At 55.6% G+C, this 15,850-nt stretch overlaps 1 protein-coding gene across 1 annotated transcript in view; it reads left to right on the top strand.

Annotated features, from left to right (window-relative positions):
• NOVA2 (NOVA alternative splicing regulator 2) overlaps positions 1-15,850 on the top strand; it is a 50,132-nt gene that overhangs the window by 19,660 nt on the left and 14,622 nt on the right. Inside the window, exon 3 of the mRNA XM_075915101.2 lies at positions 12,980-13,146. Coding sequence (XP_075771216.1) covers positions 12,980-13,146 — 167 coding nt within the window. The remainder of the gene's footprint in view (positions 1-12,979; positions 13,147-15,850) is intronic.

The raw sequence follows: 15,850 nt of genomic DNA, 5'->3' as shown, positions 1-15,850 counted from the left end.
CAGTTCATTGGGGGACCCCAGGTTCTCATGGCCTCATCTTCACTTTCTCCCCACCGGTCATGATTTTACAGACCTTAGTGATTCTTTCCAAAGCTAAACGGTCGCAGTCTTGTTAATCTCTCCTCACAAGGAACCTGTTCCAGCCTCTGAATAATTTTTGTGGCCCATCGCTGCGCCTTTTCCAATATATCAGTGTTGAAGTGGGTTGGGGTGACCAGATCTGCATATCTCATTCAAGGTTTTATCTGCTGTATATTTGAGAGAGTCTGTCTGTCTGTCCTGCTAAACAGGAAGCGCTAGGACCGCCACATTTGGTAGGTAGCTTCCTCTTATAACTTCAAGCAAAACCTGGGGATTACAATGGATGAGAAGCTGGATATGAGTCAACAGGGCGCCCTTGTAGCCAAGAGGGCTATGGCATATAAGGGGGCATTAGGAGGAGCATTGCCAGCAGATCCAGAGATGTGATTATTCCTCTTTATTCGGCTTTGGTGAGGCCACATCTGGAGTATTGTGTCCAGTTCTGGGTCCCCCACTATAGAAAGGATGTGGATGCATTGGAGAGGGTCCAGCGGAGGACGACCAGAAAGATTCGGGGGCTGGAGCACATGACCTATGAGGAGAGGCTGAGGGTTTTGGGTTTGTTTAGTCTGCAGAAGAGAAGGCCACATGCTTGTTGACCCCTTCAGAGAATTCTCATAGATTGGTGAGGCTATTTTCTTTTTACAAAAGCCATCTTGACTTTTCATCCACATATTGTGTTCGTCTGTGTGTCCGGCAAGGTTTCCTCTAACTTTTTCCAATTCATGTGTGTGATGGACCGGGCCGGGTCTGGGCACCGCTGAGGGCATCTGCTTAGGGCAAATCGCTCAAAAACAGGGCTCCTTACAGCCCCCGACTGGAGACCTTTTACAAATAGGCCACAAATCAGTCACACCAAGCGCTTCAGCTGCCAATCCGGCCAGCAGGAAGCCTCATGAGCAAAACCCCTCAGAAACTCCAGCTCTCCCTGTGCCACAATCAGCTGTGGACCTGCACACAGGTGAGGAGTTATGGAACCCAATCTCACCTACCCCGAACGGGTTCTCCCGGTCCCAAAAGACCAGCCACAGTTCCCAGTCAATTTACACTTTGGATCTTACCCATAAGATCACGCTTGGGCCAATCCTTTAGAATCTAAAATCGAGGGCTGTGTCTAGACTGCCAAATTTTTCTGCAAAATCATCTTCTTTTGCGGAAAAACTTGCCAGCTGTCTACACTGGCCCCTTGAATTTCCAGAAAAGCACTGACGATCTCCTGTAAGATCGTCAGTGCTTTTCCGGAAATACTATGCTGCTCCCGTTCGGGCAAAAGTCTTTTTCCGAAAGACTTTTGTGCAAAAGAGCCAGTGTAGACAGCACAGTAGTGTTTTCCGCAAAAAAAGCCCCAATCGCAAAAATGGCAATCGGGGTTTTTTTTGTGGAAAACCACGTCTAGATTGGCCACGGACGCTTTTCCACAAAAAGTGCTTTTGCGGAAAAGCATCCTGCCAATCTAGACATGCTTTTCCGAAAATGCTTTTAACGGAAAACTTTTCCGTTAAAAGCATTTTCGGAAAATCATGCCACTGTAGACGTAGCCTAAAGGTTTATTAATAAAGGAAAGAAAAGGTGGAGAGTAAGGTTGTTAAGGAGAATACACCACATGCACCAATCACCAGGTTCTTGATGCAGGTTCTAAGCAGAGATGTTACAACCTGCTATCTTAAAAGTCTCTGGTGTCCATCCTATGTCAGGATGGGTCGGCGATCCTTCCCGGCGCGCTGTCCCTCGCAAGGCTGCATCTGGGATCAGTGGCAGAATTGAAGACAAGATGGAGTCCGCCTCATGGTCCTTTATATCCATCTCTGGGACCTTCCAAGCTGGAGCAGGTCACATAGCCGAGTGTCCCATCCCTGCATCCCATGTCAGCAGCCATTAGATACTGACTGGCATACAGGTTTCCAGAACCATTCCTCGGGTGTGTATTGGGCACCTGGAGAGCCATTGTCTTTAGGGCTGTGCTAGTTAGCATAGTCACTCATTGGCCATTGCTTCCTCACGACCGGCAGTCCAGGCCCAATACCAGCACAGAGTCCATATTCATAACTCCACATACAGACATCATACCAGTATATGGATAGCACATATAGAATCAGTAGAACGTAAGCTTTCATTTGATACCTCACATGGCCCTCTTTGTATAGACTTTGGGGCAAACACCGGCCCCCAGTGGGTGCAGTAGTGATCTGGCTGTTCCCCTTAACATTCAGTAACATGACAATGTGCAGAATAAATTTTGTTATGTGCACCCAGGTATGTGCACCACCAATAGAAACACATGTTGTCGGGTGTAGACGCTCTGCTAATCAGCTGGGCAGCATTTGAATCTCTCCTGGGCAGCTGGCCGAGTGCTGAACTTACAGGGAACGCTGGTCTGATGATTCTGTTCTAGCGTCAACCAATTTGCTACCAGCCTGTAATTGCCAGGGTCGCCTCTGTAGCCTTTTTTAAAAACCAGCATTATATTAGCTTCTCTCCAGTCACCAGGTACGGAGGCTGATTTAAGAGAGGTTAAATCCCACAGTTTGCCATTTCTCATTCTGAGTTCCTTCATCTCTCCGGGGTGAATGACCTTGGATCCTGCTGCCGTATTACTTTTTCATTGATCAGTTTGTTCCTAAACCTCCTTTACTGATACCTCAGCCTGGAATAGTTCCTTAGACTTGTCATGGAAAAAGAATGGCTCTGGTGTGCGAATTGTCCTCTGTGGTGAAGATTGGTGCAAAAAATTCATTTAGTTTCTTCCCCAAACACCTTGGCTGCATCTAGACTGGCAAGTTTTTCCGCAAAAGTGCTTGCTTTTGCGCAAAAACTTGCCAGCTGTCTACACTGGCCGCTTGATTTTGTGCAAAAGCACTGACGTTCTACTGTCCGAAATCAGTGCTTCTTGCACAAATGCTTTGACGTTCCCGTTCGGGCAAAAGCCCTTTTCCGGAAATGTTTTTGCGCAAGAAGGCCAGTGTAGACAGCTAAAAACTGTTTTGCGCAAAAAAGCCCCGATGGCGAAAATGGCGATCGGGGCTTTCTTGTGCAAAACCGCGTCTAGATTGGCACGGACGCTTTTCCGCAAAATGTGCTTTTGCGGAAAAGCGTCCGTGCCAATCTAGACGCTCTGTTCCGCAAATGCTTTTAACGGAAAAACTTTTCCGTTAAAAGCATTTGCGGAAAATCATGCCAGTCTAGACGCAGCCCTTGTTTTTCTGGAGCTCACGGCCAGGGATGACTCTAAGCATCCAATTTACCTCCTGATAGTTCCGTAAGTTTCCTGCCTCTGACGTATTTGAAAAAAAAATTGGTTTTAATCTGCATGTTCTTTGTTAGTTGCTCTTAAAATTCTCTTTTGGCCTGCCTGATTATAGGTGTATACTTCACTTACCGGAGTGTATGCTCCTTTCTACTTTCCTCAGTAAGATTTGGCTTCCAAGTTTTAAAAGATGCCCTTTTGCCTCTAACTGCCTCTTTTATCCAGCTGTTTAGCCATGGTGGGATTTTGTTGGTCATATTACTTGGGTTTTCTTTTTCATATTTGAGTTCCTTCAGTACTCTGGGGTGAGCTATTACTTTTTAATTAATCAGTTTGCTCCAAAACCTTTTCTATTGACATATCATTCTGGGAAAAATTAATTGGGGGGGACGACGCATTTAGTTTGAGCCTCTCTTAGGGCGCTTTAAAATCATTTCCATGCAGTTTGCAGGCGTTTCTCGGTCGTGCCTGTTTTTGTCCATTTAACTAGCTTCCTTGTTTTGGTGTGGTTCCCCTTTTTGCAGTTAAATACAACTGTGATGGGTGTATGTCCCCCTAAGTAATTACACTAAGGCCTCTTGGTCCCAAGTGGTTCAGCTGCATTCACCTCTTGGCCCAGATCTTAGTCAGTGCTTAGGACCAAATCAGGAATTGCCTTGTTGGTTCCAGGACTAGCAGCTCCAAAGAGAGGTCGTTAACAGGGCGTAGAAAATGTTCTCTCTGCATCCCATGCTGAGGTGACAGGTATTTAGTCCAGGAGTGGGCAAAAGGACCTGCATGGGCTGGATCTGGCTCGCCAAGCAGGCTGATCCGGCCCACAGAGACTATGCCGCTCTCTTGCCTGCAAGGCGATCAGGGCAAGGGGGGCTGGGGAAACACGGAGTCTCCTGCCCTGCCCCCTCCCTGCAAGGAGTGCTCAAAGTGGCACATGCTGCTTGCAGGGCGGGAGGAGACGTAGCCCCCAAGCCCTGATTGACCTGGGGGGGAGGAGCGTGTGAAATCTCCTCCCACCACCAACAGTGCCAGCGTCTAGAGGAAACCGCCGGCTGTTCCAAACAACTGGTGGGTTTTCTCTGGGGAGGGGGGCAGGGGAAAAGACTTTAGGCTCCTGCACCCCCAGACCAATCAGGGTTTGTGGGCGGGGAAGCACCGAAGTGTTCTGGCCCCGCCCTTCCGCCTGAGGCCCCGCCTTGGGGCGACGTCAAACATTTCTGGAGTGGCTCTCAGTAAAAAATGAATGCCCACCCCGACTCAGTCCCTATGGGGATGGCTGAACTCCCCCATTAATACTGGAATTTCTGGTGTTGTGGCCTCTCTTATCTCCCTGAACATTTCACAACTAGCATCACCATCCTGGCTAGGTGGTTGGTAGCATATTCCTCCTGCTATCCGCTTCCTGTCCAAGCATGGAATCTCTGGCTCTAGAGATTTGATGGTTGAGTTTAATTCATTTAGGATTTTAACTGGGTTTGGACCTCTGCTTTCTTTCACAGATAAAACCACACCCCCCACCCGCTAAGTTTCTGTGAGGTAAATATCCTCATTTAATGCCAGGCCCTCTAGTTCCCCCAGTTGAGGATTTCAACCCCTGACGTTTGTATACAAGCACTTATAGAATGTGTCCGTATTTAGGTACCTGCCTTTGTGTGGTGTGGTTGAACGGGGCTCTTTTGACTGTTTTCTAAGCGCCTGCCTGTATTTTACCAACTTCTACCCTCTCCTCTTTACTAGCGCATAGACTCATAGGGTATGTCTACACTACCCCCCTAGTTCGAACTAGCGGGGTAATGTATGCATACCGAACTTGCTAATGAAGCCCGGGATTTGAATTTCCCGGGCTTCATTAGCATAAAGCCGGCGCCGCCATTTTTAAAAGCCGGCTTGTTCCACGAGGCGTACAGATAGTTCGGAATGGCTAGCTAGTTCGAACTAGCTAGCCCATGCCGTGTGTAGCCGCGCGGCACGGGGTTCGAACAAGCCGGCTTTTAAAAATGGCGGTGCCGGCTTTATGCTAATGAAGCCCGGGAAATTCAAATCCCGGGCTTCATTAGCAAGTTCGGTATGCATACATTACCCCGCTAGTTCGAACTTGCGGGGTAGTATAGACATACCCATAGACTGTAAGGTCAGAAGGGACCATTATGATCATCTAGTCTGACCCCCTGCACAACGCAGGCCACAGAATCTCACCCACCCACTCCTGGAATAATCCTCTCACCTGTATCTCAGATAATGAAGTCCTCAAATGGTTTAAAGACCCCAAGATGCAGAGAATCCTCCAGCTGTGATCTGTACCCCATGCTACAGAGGAAGGCGAAAAACCTCCAGGGCCTCTGCCAATCTACCCTGGAGGAAAATTCCTTCCCGACCCCAAATATGGCGATCAGCTGAACCCTGAGCCTATGGTCAAGACTCACCAGCCAGACACCCAGGAAAAGTTCTCTGTAGTAACTCCTATCATCCCTCCATTGGCCTATTTCCCACTGATAGTGAAAGTCAATTAGTTACCAAGTTCATGTTATCTCATCAAACCACCCCCTTCATAAACCCATCTAGTTTAATCTTGAAGCCAGATAGGTCTTTTGCTCCCACTACTTCCCTTGGAAGGCTTAGGCTTAGGTGGGCGGGCATAGGGTGACCCCTTTCAGAGATCCTCCCATAAGGGACATCTCTGAGCTGTGTGCTCCTGCGCCCCTGTCTCCTTCCCCCCAGGCCTTAATTTAAAACCTCCTCTACGACCTTTCTCATCGGACATGCCTGCCGTCTGCTTCCCTTTTGGTTTAGGTGCAGCCCGTCCTTCCTCTACAATGACGGGGGCGGGGAGCAATATTTTTGGACCGGGGGCCACTTCAGAAATTTTTGAAGTGGGCCCGGGCTATGTGGGGCCTCCGGTGGAAGGGGTGAGGCCAGGACACTTCTGTGCTTCCCCGCCCACAGACCCTGATTGGTGGGGAGCATGTGAAGTCTTTGCTCCTCTCCCCAGAGAAAACCATCAGCTGTTTTGAACAGCTGGCGGTTCCTTCCAGGTGCCTGTGGGCCTCGTGATGGGAGGAGACTTAGCGCAATCCCCCCTGGCCAATCAGAGCCTGGGGGTGGGGGGAACATGCAAAGTCTCCTCCCCCCTTGCCCCCGTCCTGCAAGTAGCGCATGGCCAGGGTTGACTCTAAGCGCCATGTGCTCCCCAGACCCTGATTGGCTTGCCGGTGGGGGAACGGCAGGGCCTCTGCGGGCCGGATCAACGCTTTGAGACCCTGCATCTCCACCTCCCCGAACTGGAAACATTTCAGACAATGCTGCTAGGGGGATCCTGGGCTCTAATCTCTTAGCCAGCAGACCTGTCCTATTTTCCCTGGCATCAGTGGCACCTCCGTGTCCCCCCACCTGAAGTCTGTCCAGACGTCTCCTGAACTCTGCAGGCTTGGCACCCGTCCACCATGCGCTTCTCTCCGTCATCACCAGCCCAGCTAGCTGTAACCCCAGCGATCGACTCCCCCATTGCTGGGACCTGGCTTTTCCTCAGACTCATAGACTCATAGACTTTAAGGTCAGAAAGGACCATTATGATCATCTAGTCTGACCCCCTGCACAACGCAGGCCACAGAATCTCACCCACCCCCTCCTAGAATAATCCTCTCAGCTATATCTCAAATATTGAAGCCTTCAAATACTTTGAAGACCCCAAGATGCAGAGAATCCTCCAGCTGTGATCTGTACCCCATGCTACAGAGGAAGGTGAAAAACCTCCAGGGCCTCTGCCAATCTACCCTGGAGGAAAATTCCTTCCCGACCCCAAATATGGTGATCAGAACTGGGCCCCCTTCCCCAGGGGGGTCTCCTCCGTGCGAGAGGAGACCACGACGCCATCTGGAGGGAGGGTCCTAAAAAGGGGTCGTTTCCCTCTGCTCCAGCCTGATGCTCTGCTTCCCTGAGGCTTTCCCCTTCCTCAGCGGCACAGCTGGAGGGCAGGATCCGCTCTGCTGTGTGGTGCAAAGTCTCCTCTCTCGTCCGGTTTCCACCAGCATCTCCGGTGCAGTCGCTCTGGTCTCCGGAGCCTGTGCTCTGTCTCCGAGGGACACAACTTGCTCGCTCTGACCTCAGTCCTCTCCCGGAGCCAGGATAGGATGCAGGAGCTCTGGCTCCCAGCCCGCTCGGCTCTGACCACTGGGAGTTGTGGCCCGTGGCAGTGTGTGGACAGCAGCTGTGGTTTGTGCGGTGGGCAGTGCTGGTGGGCGGTTGGTGGTCTGTGCTCTGGGTGCTTGCGGCGGATGGCAAGGAGGGAGGTGTGTAGCGTTGCGAAGGAGGTTTGCGGTGCTGCGGGCTGCGGTTTGGTGCACATGAGTGATGGGAACGGGTATCTGGTTAACCGGTCGCCCGGTAAGCATCACACTTCATGGGTGATTCCTCCTGAGTAATAGTTAACCCTTACCCGGAGCAGCCTTGGGGACTGCTCCAGCCTCGCGTGGATACTGGCTCCCATCCCACGAGGACTGGGAGTCGGCAGCCTCGGATGGGAGATGGGAGGGCAGAAGTGGCGGAGGGAGAGTTGCCAACTCCCAGACCAGGATCGGAAGCAAGATTGAGCGCCGCTCCAGTCTGACCATGGTGGGCACGGGCAGGGAGCTGCTCCTCCCCAGTGCCCCCCCTCCCTGTTTAATTAGTTAATCATTTAAGATTAATGTTTAACTGGTTAACTAATTAAACAGGATTTTACATCCCTCATGCACATGGTTTATGAAGGAGGGCATGGGTCATGGTGTTGGTGGCTGGTGAGCATGGGCTTGTATCAAGGGCCGTGGTTGGGGAATCATAGAATCACAGAATACTAGGACTGGAAGGGACCTCGAGAGGTTGAGTCCAGTCCCCTGCCCTCATGGCAGGACCCAGTACTGTCTAGACCATCCCTGACAGACATTTATCTAACCTGCTCTTAAATATCTCCAGAGATGGGGATTCCACAACCTCCCTGGGCAATTTATTCCAGTGTTTGACCACCCTGACAGTTAGGAACTTTTTCCTAATGTCCAACCTAAACCTCCCTTGCTGCAGTTTAAGCCCATTGCTTCTTGTTCTATCCTCAGAGGCCAAGATGAACAAGTTTTCTCCCTCCTCCTTATGACACCCTTTTAGATACCTGAAAACCGCTCTCATGTCCCCCCTCAATCTTCTCTTTTCTAAACTAAACAGCCCCAATTCTTTCAGCCTTCCTTCACAGGTCATGTCCTCTAGACCTTTCATCATTCTTGTTGCTCGTCTCTGGACCCTCTCCAACTTCTCCACACCCTTCTTGAAATGTGGTGCCCAGAACTGGACACAATACTCCAAGTGAGGCCTAATCAGCACAGAGTAGAGCGGCAGAATGACTTCTCGTGTCTTGCTCACAACACACCTGTTCATGCAGCCCAGAATCATGTTTGCTTTTTTTGCAACAGCATCACACTGCTGACTCATATTCAGCTTGTGGTCCACTATGACCCCTAGATCACTTTCTGCCGGACTCCTTCCTAGACAGTCGCTTCCCATTCTGTATGTGTGAAACTGATTGTTCCTTCCTAAGTGGAGCACTTTGCATTTGTCTTTATTAAACTTCATCCTGTTTCCCTCAGACCATTTCTCCAATTTGTCCAGATCATTTTGAATTATGACCCTATCCTCCAGATTAGTTGCAACCCCTCCCAGCTTGGTATCATCTGCAAACTTAATAAGCGTACTTTCTATGCCAATATCTAAATCGTTGATGAAGATATTGAAGAGAGCCGTTCCCAAATCAGACCCCTGCGGAACCCCACTTGTTATACCTTTTCCAGCAGGGGGGATTGGCCGTGGCATCAGCGGCCAACCAGGCTGGCCCATGGCATTGTGGCGGGTGAGGGTGAGGTCAGTGGATGGCAAGGCCAAGTTGTGGTATTCATGGTGGGTGAGGCCGGGCCGTGGTGTCAGTGGCGGATGAGGCCTGGCCTTGGTGTCCCTGGTGGGTGAGGCTGGGTCGTGGTGTTGATGGTTGGCAAGGGTGGGTCATGCTGTCATGGTTGGGGAGGATGGGCTGTAGCTTTGGTGGCAGGTGAGGGTGGGCCATAGCACAGTGGCCAGCCAGGCTGGCCCATGGCATTATGGCGGGAGAGGCTGGGCCGTGGCACCAGTCATTTGGCAAGGCTGGGCTGTGGCATTGGTGGGTGAGGGTGGCCCGTGGTGTAGGTGGTATGGTTAGGGTGCCCCCTGGTGTTGGTGGCAGGCAAGGCTGGGCCGTGGTGTCAGTGATGGGCAAGGGTGGGCTGTGGGGTAAGTGATTTGGCAATATCGGTGGATGACAAGGTTGGGCTGTGGCCTAAGTGGCATTTGTGGAAGGCGAGGGTGGCCTGTGGTGTTGGTGGATGGTGCGGCCAGACCATGGCATTGGTGGCGGGTGAGGTTGGGCCATCACATCAGTGATTTAGCGAGGGTGGGTCGTGGTGTCGGGTGATTTGGTAAGGGTGGCCCGTGGTGTTGGTGGCAGGTGAGGACAGGCTGTGGTGTCAGTGGCTGGTGAGGGTGGGCTGTGAGGTTGGTGATTTGGCAACATCGGTGGTTGGCAAGGTTGGGCTGTGGCATAGGTGGCTAGTGAGAGTGGCAGATGGTGTTGGTGAATGGCGAAGCCAGGCAGTGGTGGTGTTTGAGGGTGAGGGTGACCTATGGTATTGGTGGATGGTGAGGCCAGGCTATGGCATTGGTGATCTGGTGAGAGTGGATCGTCGTGGCAGTGATTTGGTGAGGGTGGGTTGTGGCATTGGTGCCATGTGAGGGTAGGCCGTGGCATTGGTGGTAGGGGAGAGTGTGGCATCAGTGGCTGGTGAGGGTAGATGATGGTGTCAGTGTCTAGTGAGAGTGAACCATGGCACCAGTGAGGTTAGGCCATGAAGTGGGTGGCTGGTGAGGGTGGGTTGTGGTGTCAGTGGCAGGTGAGGGTTGCTTGTGGCTTTGGTGGCAGGTGAGGGTGTGGCATTGGTGATTTGAAGAGGGTGAGTCATGGCGCCGGTCATTTGGCGGGGATGGGTCATGGTGTCTGTGATTTGGCAAAGGTGGGTCATGGCATCGGTGGCTGGTGAGGATAGGCCATGGCATTGGTGATTTTACAAGAGTGGGTCATGGCGTCAGTGATTTGGTGAGGGTGGGTCATGCTGTTGGTGATTTGGCGAGGGTAGGTTGTGGCATTGGTGGCTGGTGAGGATAGGCCGTGCCATCAGTGGCTGGTGAAGGTGTGGCATTGGTGATTTGGTGAGGGTGGGCCATGGTGTCGGTGATTTGGCAAGGGTGGGTCATGGAGTCGGTAGCTAGTGAGGGTGGGCTGTGGTGTTGGTGATTTGGTGAGGGTGGGTCCTGGCGTCGGTGGCTGGTGAGGGTAAGCCATGATGCTGGTGGCTAGTGAGAGTATGCCGTAGCATCGGTGGCTGGTGAGGGTGTGCCATTGGTGATTTGGTGACGCTGAGCCGTGGCATCGGTGATTCGGCAAAGGTGGGCCGTGGCATCGGTGATTCAGCGAGGGTGGGCTGTGGCGTCAGTGGCGAGGGCGGGCCGTGGCGTTGGTGATTTGGTGAGGGTGGGCCGTGGCATCGGTGATTCAGCGAGGGTGGGCTGTGGCGTTGGTGATTCACCGAGGGTGGGCCGTGGTGTCGGTGATTTGGCGAGGGTGGGCCGTGGCATCGGTGATTCAGCGAGGGTGGGCCATGGCGTCGGTGATTCGCCGAGGGTGGGCCGTGGCGTCGGTGATTCGGCGAGGGTGGGCCGTGGCGTCGGTGATTCGGCGAGGGTGGGCCGTGGCATCGGTGATTCGGCGAGGGTGGGCCGTGGCATCGGTGATTCGCCGAGGGTGGGCCGTGGCATCGGTGATTCGGTGAGGGTGGGCCGTGGAGTCGGTGATTCGCCGAGGGTGGGCCGTGGTGTTGGTGATGTGGTAAGGGTGTGTGGTGTTGGTGATTCGCCGAGGGTGGGCTGTGGCGTCGGTGATTCGCCGAGGGTGGGCCGTGGCGTCGGTGATTCGCCGAGGGTGGGCCGTGGTGTTGGTGATGTGGTAAGGGTGTGTGGTGTTGGTGATTCGCCGAGGGTGGGCCGTGGCGTCGGTGATTCGCCGAGGGTGGGCCGTGGCGTCGGTGATGTGGTAAGGGTGTGTGGTGTTGGTGATTCGCCGAGGGTGGGCCGTGGCGTCGGTGATGTGGCCGTGGCAGCAGTGCTATAGCTGGCTCGGAGAGGCCGGACGGGGTCCAGGGTTACGGTTTGAACTAGCCTGAGGGTTCCTGACTTATTCCGGGCCCTTCCTCCCATTTCTCTCCTGTCCACCCTGAACCACCCGACTCTGTGTGGGGTGGGGGGGGGGCTCATCTCTCCCCCCCCCCGCCTTGGTGCCAGGCCATGGGGTGAGGGGATCTCAGCATTGGGCCTGCCCCTTGCCATGGGGCAACGGGGCCCCCCCGGCCACCTCTGCCCCTCCCCCTCCCGCCTGGTGGCCCTCGCCCCACCCCGGCGAGGGCCTATCCTCATTGCTGGGGACAAAGGGTCCCTCATCGCCCAGGTAACCACCGGATGGCAGATGAGGGGGTGCCGGTTGCCATGGCAACGGGCCCTTGCGCCTTGGGCTCCATCAGGGCTGCTGGGGGGAGGGGGTTTTGAAACGCTGCAGGTTGCCATGGTAACCTGGCTGTGCCTGTTTTGTCCAGGCAGCCGCAGAGGAGGATGGGGGGGGGGCAAAGAGGGGGAGGTGGGGAAGGAGGGGGAAGGGACGGGGGAAAGGACCATGTGCCGGGGGCAAATTGGGAGGGGCAGGGGCATAAGGGGAGATACAGGGAGGGGGACGACGGATGTGGGGGGATAGGGGAGGAGGAATATGGGGGGACACGAGGGGCGGGCAGGGGAAGTGGAGAGAGGCTCTGGGGGGACATAGGGAGGCAGGTGATGGGGGACAGGAAACGCCCTGGTTTCCCTCCCTCTGCCCCACACACTGCGGCTCCCCCCTGCATCCCAGCAGCTGGGGGCACTTGCCCCACAGGGCCATTCCCCACACACCTCCAGCCATGGGGAAGCAAATGCAGGGGATGCTAAGATCTCTCCTTTCTGGTGGTGGTGGGGGGGGATGGTACTTCTTATTCTACTGTATCGATTGTCCCGGGACGCGAGGCCTGGGGCAACCCCCCCCCCCCACCACTTCCCCAGGCGCAGGGCTCAGGGCAGCTCCCCTACCGCAGATTCGCCCCACCCTTGCGCCACCCCTTCCCCAAACCTTGCCCCTGCTCTGCCCCACCATGCTACCCTCCTAGCCCGCTGCACCCCGCTTCTGCATGGGTGGGCGTAGCAGAAAGGCTGCCTGACAGCTGGATCCCAGTGCCATGGTGAGTGTGCCCTGTTGCCGCCCCATGCCAGGCCCCGTAATCCCCCAAGTGTGGGGCCCACGGCAGTCTCTGATTGCTCCGCTCTTAAACACACCCTCCCCTCTTGCACACTCACCTTCCTCCTTCTGCCCCGTGTGTTAGGTCCCCGTTCTGTTGCACAGCGATTCTCCGTTTGCACACTCACCCCAGTGGTGTCAGTGTTCTCCCCTTGCACAAGGGCTCTCTTTTTGCACCCTCCCTCCCTCTCCAGCACCGTGTCCATCCCTGGGTAATAACCCATCCGTGCTTTCTTCCCTCCCAGGCACCACGGAGCGGGTGTGCCTCGTGCAGGGCACGGCCGAGGCCCTCAACGCCGTCCACAACTTCATCGCGGAGAAGGTGCGCGAGATCCCCCAGTCCGTGGTGAAACCAGAGTCTGTTAACATCCTGCAGCCGCAGACCACCATGAACCCGGACCGTGCCAAGCAGGTGAGACCTGGTGGAGGGAGACCCTCCCCCTGGGAGTATCCATGCCTCTGGGGTGGGGGGGCGGCTGGAGTTGGACAGACCCTGCGATTGTCCTGAGCTGTGCAGTGCCCAACCGACACTACCCAGTGTCACAAATCAGGGGCTGTGTGTGTGGCACGTGCTGCCGGGCAGGGGGAGAAGTACACACTCTTCAGCACAGCCACGGTCAGGTGCAGAGGCAGTAACGCACCCACTCTCCCTTAGCAGCCATGGCCTTGTGGTGTCTGTGACACTGTAGCATGGGGAGTAACGGTAGTTCGGAGGAGTAACGGTAGTTTGAATTAGAGAGCCTAATCCGAACTACCTACTCCATGCCGCGTGTAGCCGCGGGCACGGAGTCTGAACTACCGGGGGCTTTAAAAATGGCGGCGCCCGGCAAGATGCAAATGAAGCCCGGGATATTTAAATCTCAGGCTTCATTTGCAACTTCAGTTGCCTACATTAACCACCCTAGTTCGAACTAGGGTGGTAGTGTAGACATACCCTCAGTGAGTTGGTTGCATCTCCTTTCTGAGTGGGGAATTTGCTGCAGGCTGGGGTAACCCGGGACCGTGGGTCTGGAGTGGGGGGCGTGGGCAGAGCTGGGAGGAGACCAGGGCTGGGCTAGTGGGGGGCTGCGAGTCTGGGGGAAAGGCCTGGAGGGAACGACACCCCCCCACCCGGGCAATGAGAAGCGCTGGCAGAGCTGCAGGCATGGAGGAGGCTGGGGCCGGGGTCGTGGGTCAGGATCGGATCCAGGGATCTGGTTTAGTGTCACAAAGGCCCCAGTACAAACTCTCCCCAAGCCCCTCCCCCTCCCTCAGGTTCACGGGCACGTGTGACATCATCCGGTGCAAGGATGAGCCACATCCAGGCTGGGACCCGGGTGGTGGCCTTGGCGCAGATGCCAGGGTCCCCTCGGGACAGTGCTTGTCACTCCCAGGAAGAAAGGGAGCAGAGATGGCGTCATGTCTCATTAGGCATCATACAGAACCCTCCCTGTCCATCCCCATGGGGTCAGGGTGGGAACCTTGTGTTACTTGGGGGGGGAGGAGGAGGGGAATCCTCCCCCTCCAGGCCATTTCCCCGTAGGGTGTTGTTCCCTCGACAGAATTCTCCTGTTTCCCCAGCTACAGAAGCCCAGCCCCTGGGTCTATAGGACTGTCAGGTTTCTAGGGGTTAAGGACCGGGGCTGGGAGCCAAGGACACCTGAGTTCGTTCCCCAGCTCGGAGAGAGAGGAAGGGTCCCACAGGTTAGAGCAGTGGGGCTGGGGGCCACAACACCGGGGTTCTCTGGGCATTAATTCCCCTCTCCCGGGGGAAGGAGTTTGGCACCCCCGTGTCCTCGCTCCCCATAGTTCTTGCAGGATGCCAGCCCCACCAGATCTCTTTGCCCCCTTTCTCACATCTGCATCCTGTTCTCCAGCCCTGCCCCCCATCTCCTCCCACAGCCCAGCTCAACCCACGCAGTCCCTTGGCAGGGAGGCAGCGACAGCGGCACCTGCCTCCCCTCTCCAGGCCTGGCTGCTTCAAAGGCAACAAGGACTCACTTGACTTTCCCACTCCTGTCAATGGAACAGGGTGGGAATGAGTTCAGACCTTCCCCTGCCTGGCTCCTGCCCTGCTCCCCACAGCACCCCCTGCTGGAACAGGCTCCCTGCACAGCCAGATCCTGCCTTGCTCCCCACAGCGCCCGCTGCTGGGACAGGCTCCCTGCACAGCCAGATCCTGCCTTGCTCCCCACAGCGCCCCCTGCTGGGACAGGCTCCCTGCACAGCCAGATCCTGCCTTGCTCCCCACAGCGCCCCCTGCTGGGACAGGCTCCCTGCACAGCCAGATCCTGCCTTGCTCCCCACAGCGCCCCCTGCTGGGACAGGCTCCCTGCACAGCCAGATCCTGCCTTGCTCCCCACAGCGCCCGCTGCTGGGACAGGCTCCCTGCACAGCCAGATCCTGCCTTGCTCCCCACAGCGCCCCCTGCTGGGACAGGCTCCCTGCACAGCCAGATCCTGCCTTGCTCCCCACAGCGCCCCCTGCTGGGACAGGCTCCCTGCACAGCCAGATCCTGCCTTGCTCCCCACAGCGCCCCCTGCTGGGACAGGCTCCCTGCACAGCCAGATCCTGCCTTGCTCCCCACAGCGCCCCCTGCTGGGACAGGCTCCCTGCACAGCCAGATCCTGCCTTGCTCCCCACAGCGCCCCCTGCTGGGACAGGCTCCCTGCACAGCCAGATCCTGCCTTGCTCCCCACAGCGCCCCCTGCTGGGACAGGCTCCCTGCACAGCCAGATCCTGCCTTGCTCCCCACAGCGCCCCCTGCTGGGACAGGCTCCCTGCACAGCCAGATCCTGCCTTGCTCCCCACAGCGCCCCCTGCTGGGACAGGCTCCCTGCGCAGCCAGATCCTGCCTTGCTCCCCACAGCGCCCCCTGCTGGGACCGGCTCCCCACACAGCCAGTACCTGTCCCACTCCTCACTGCGCCCTCTCCTGGGAGAGGCCGGGGCTGGTGTAGCCAGGAGCTCCCCCCACAGCCAGCTCCTGCCCTGCTCCCCACAGCGCCCCCTGCTGGGAGAGGCCAGGATTGCTAAGCTGTCCCAAGAAACCTCTTGCTGAACAGGAGGGCTACGTCTACACTACGAGTTTTTGTGGCAGAAAATATGCTAACGAGGGACTCATTAGCATAAGTCACA

The sequence above is a fragment of the Pelodiscus sinensis genome, chromosome 18 (genome assembly GCF_052426305.1).
Source record: "Pelodiscus sinensis isolate ZL-2025 chromosome 18, ASM5242630v1, whole genome shotgun sequence".
Classification (NCBI taxonomy): Eukaryota; Metazoa; Chordata; order Testudines; family Trionychidae; genus Pelodiscus; species Pelodiscus sinensis.
The sequence above is the reverse complement of the archived record's forward strand: the minus strand, read 5'-3'. Positions and strand labels throughout refer to the sequence as shown.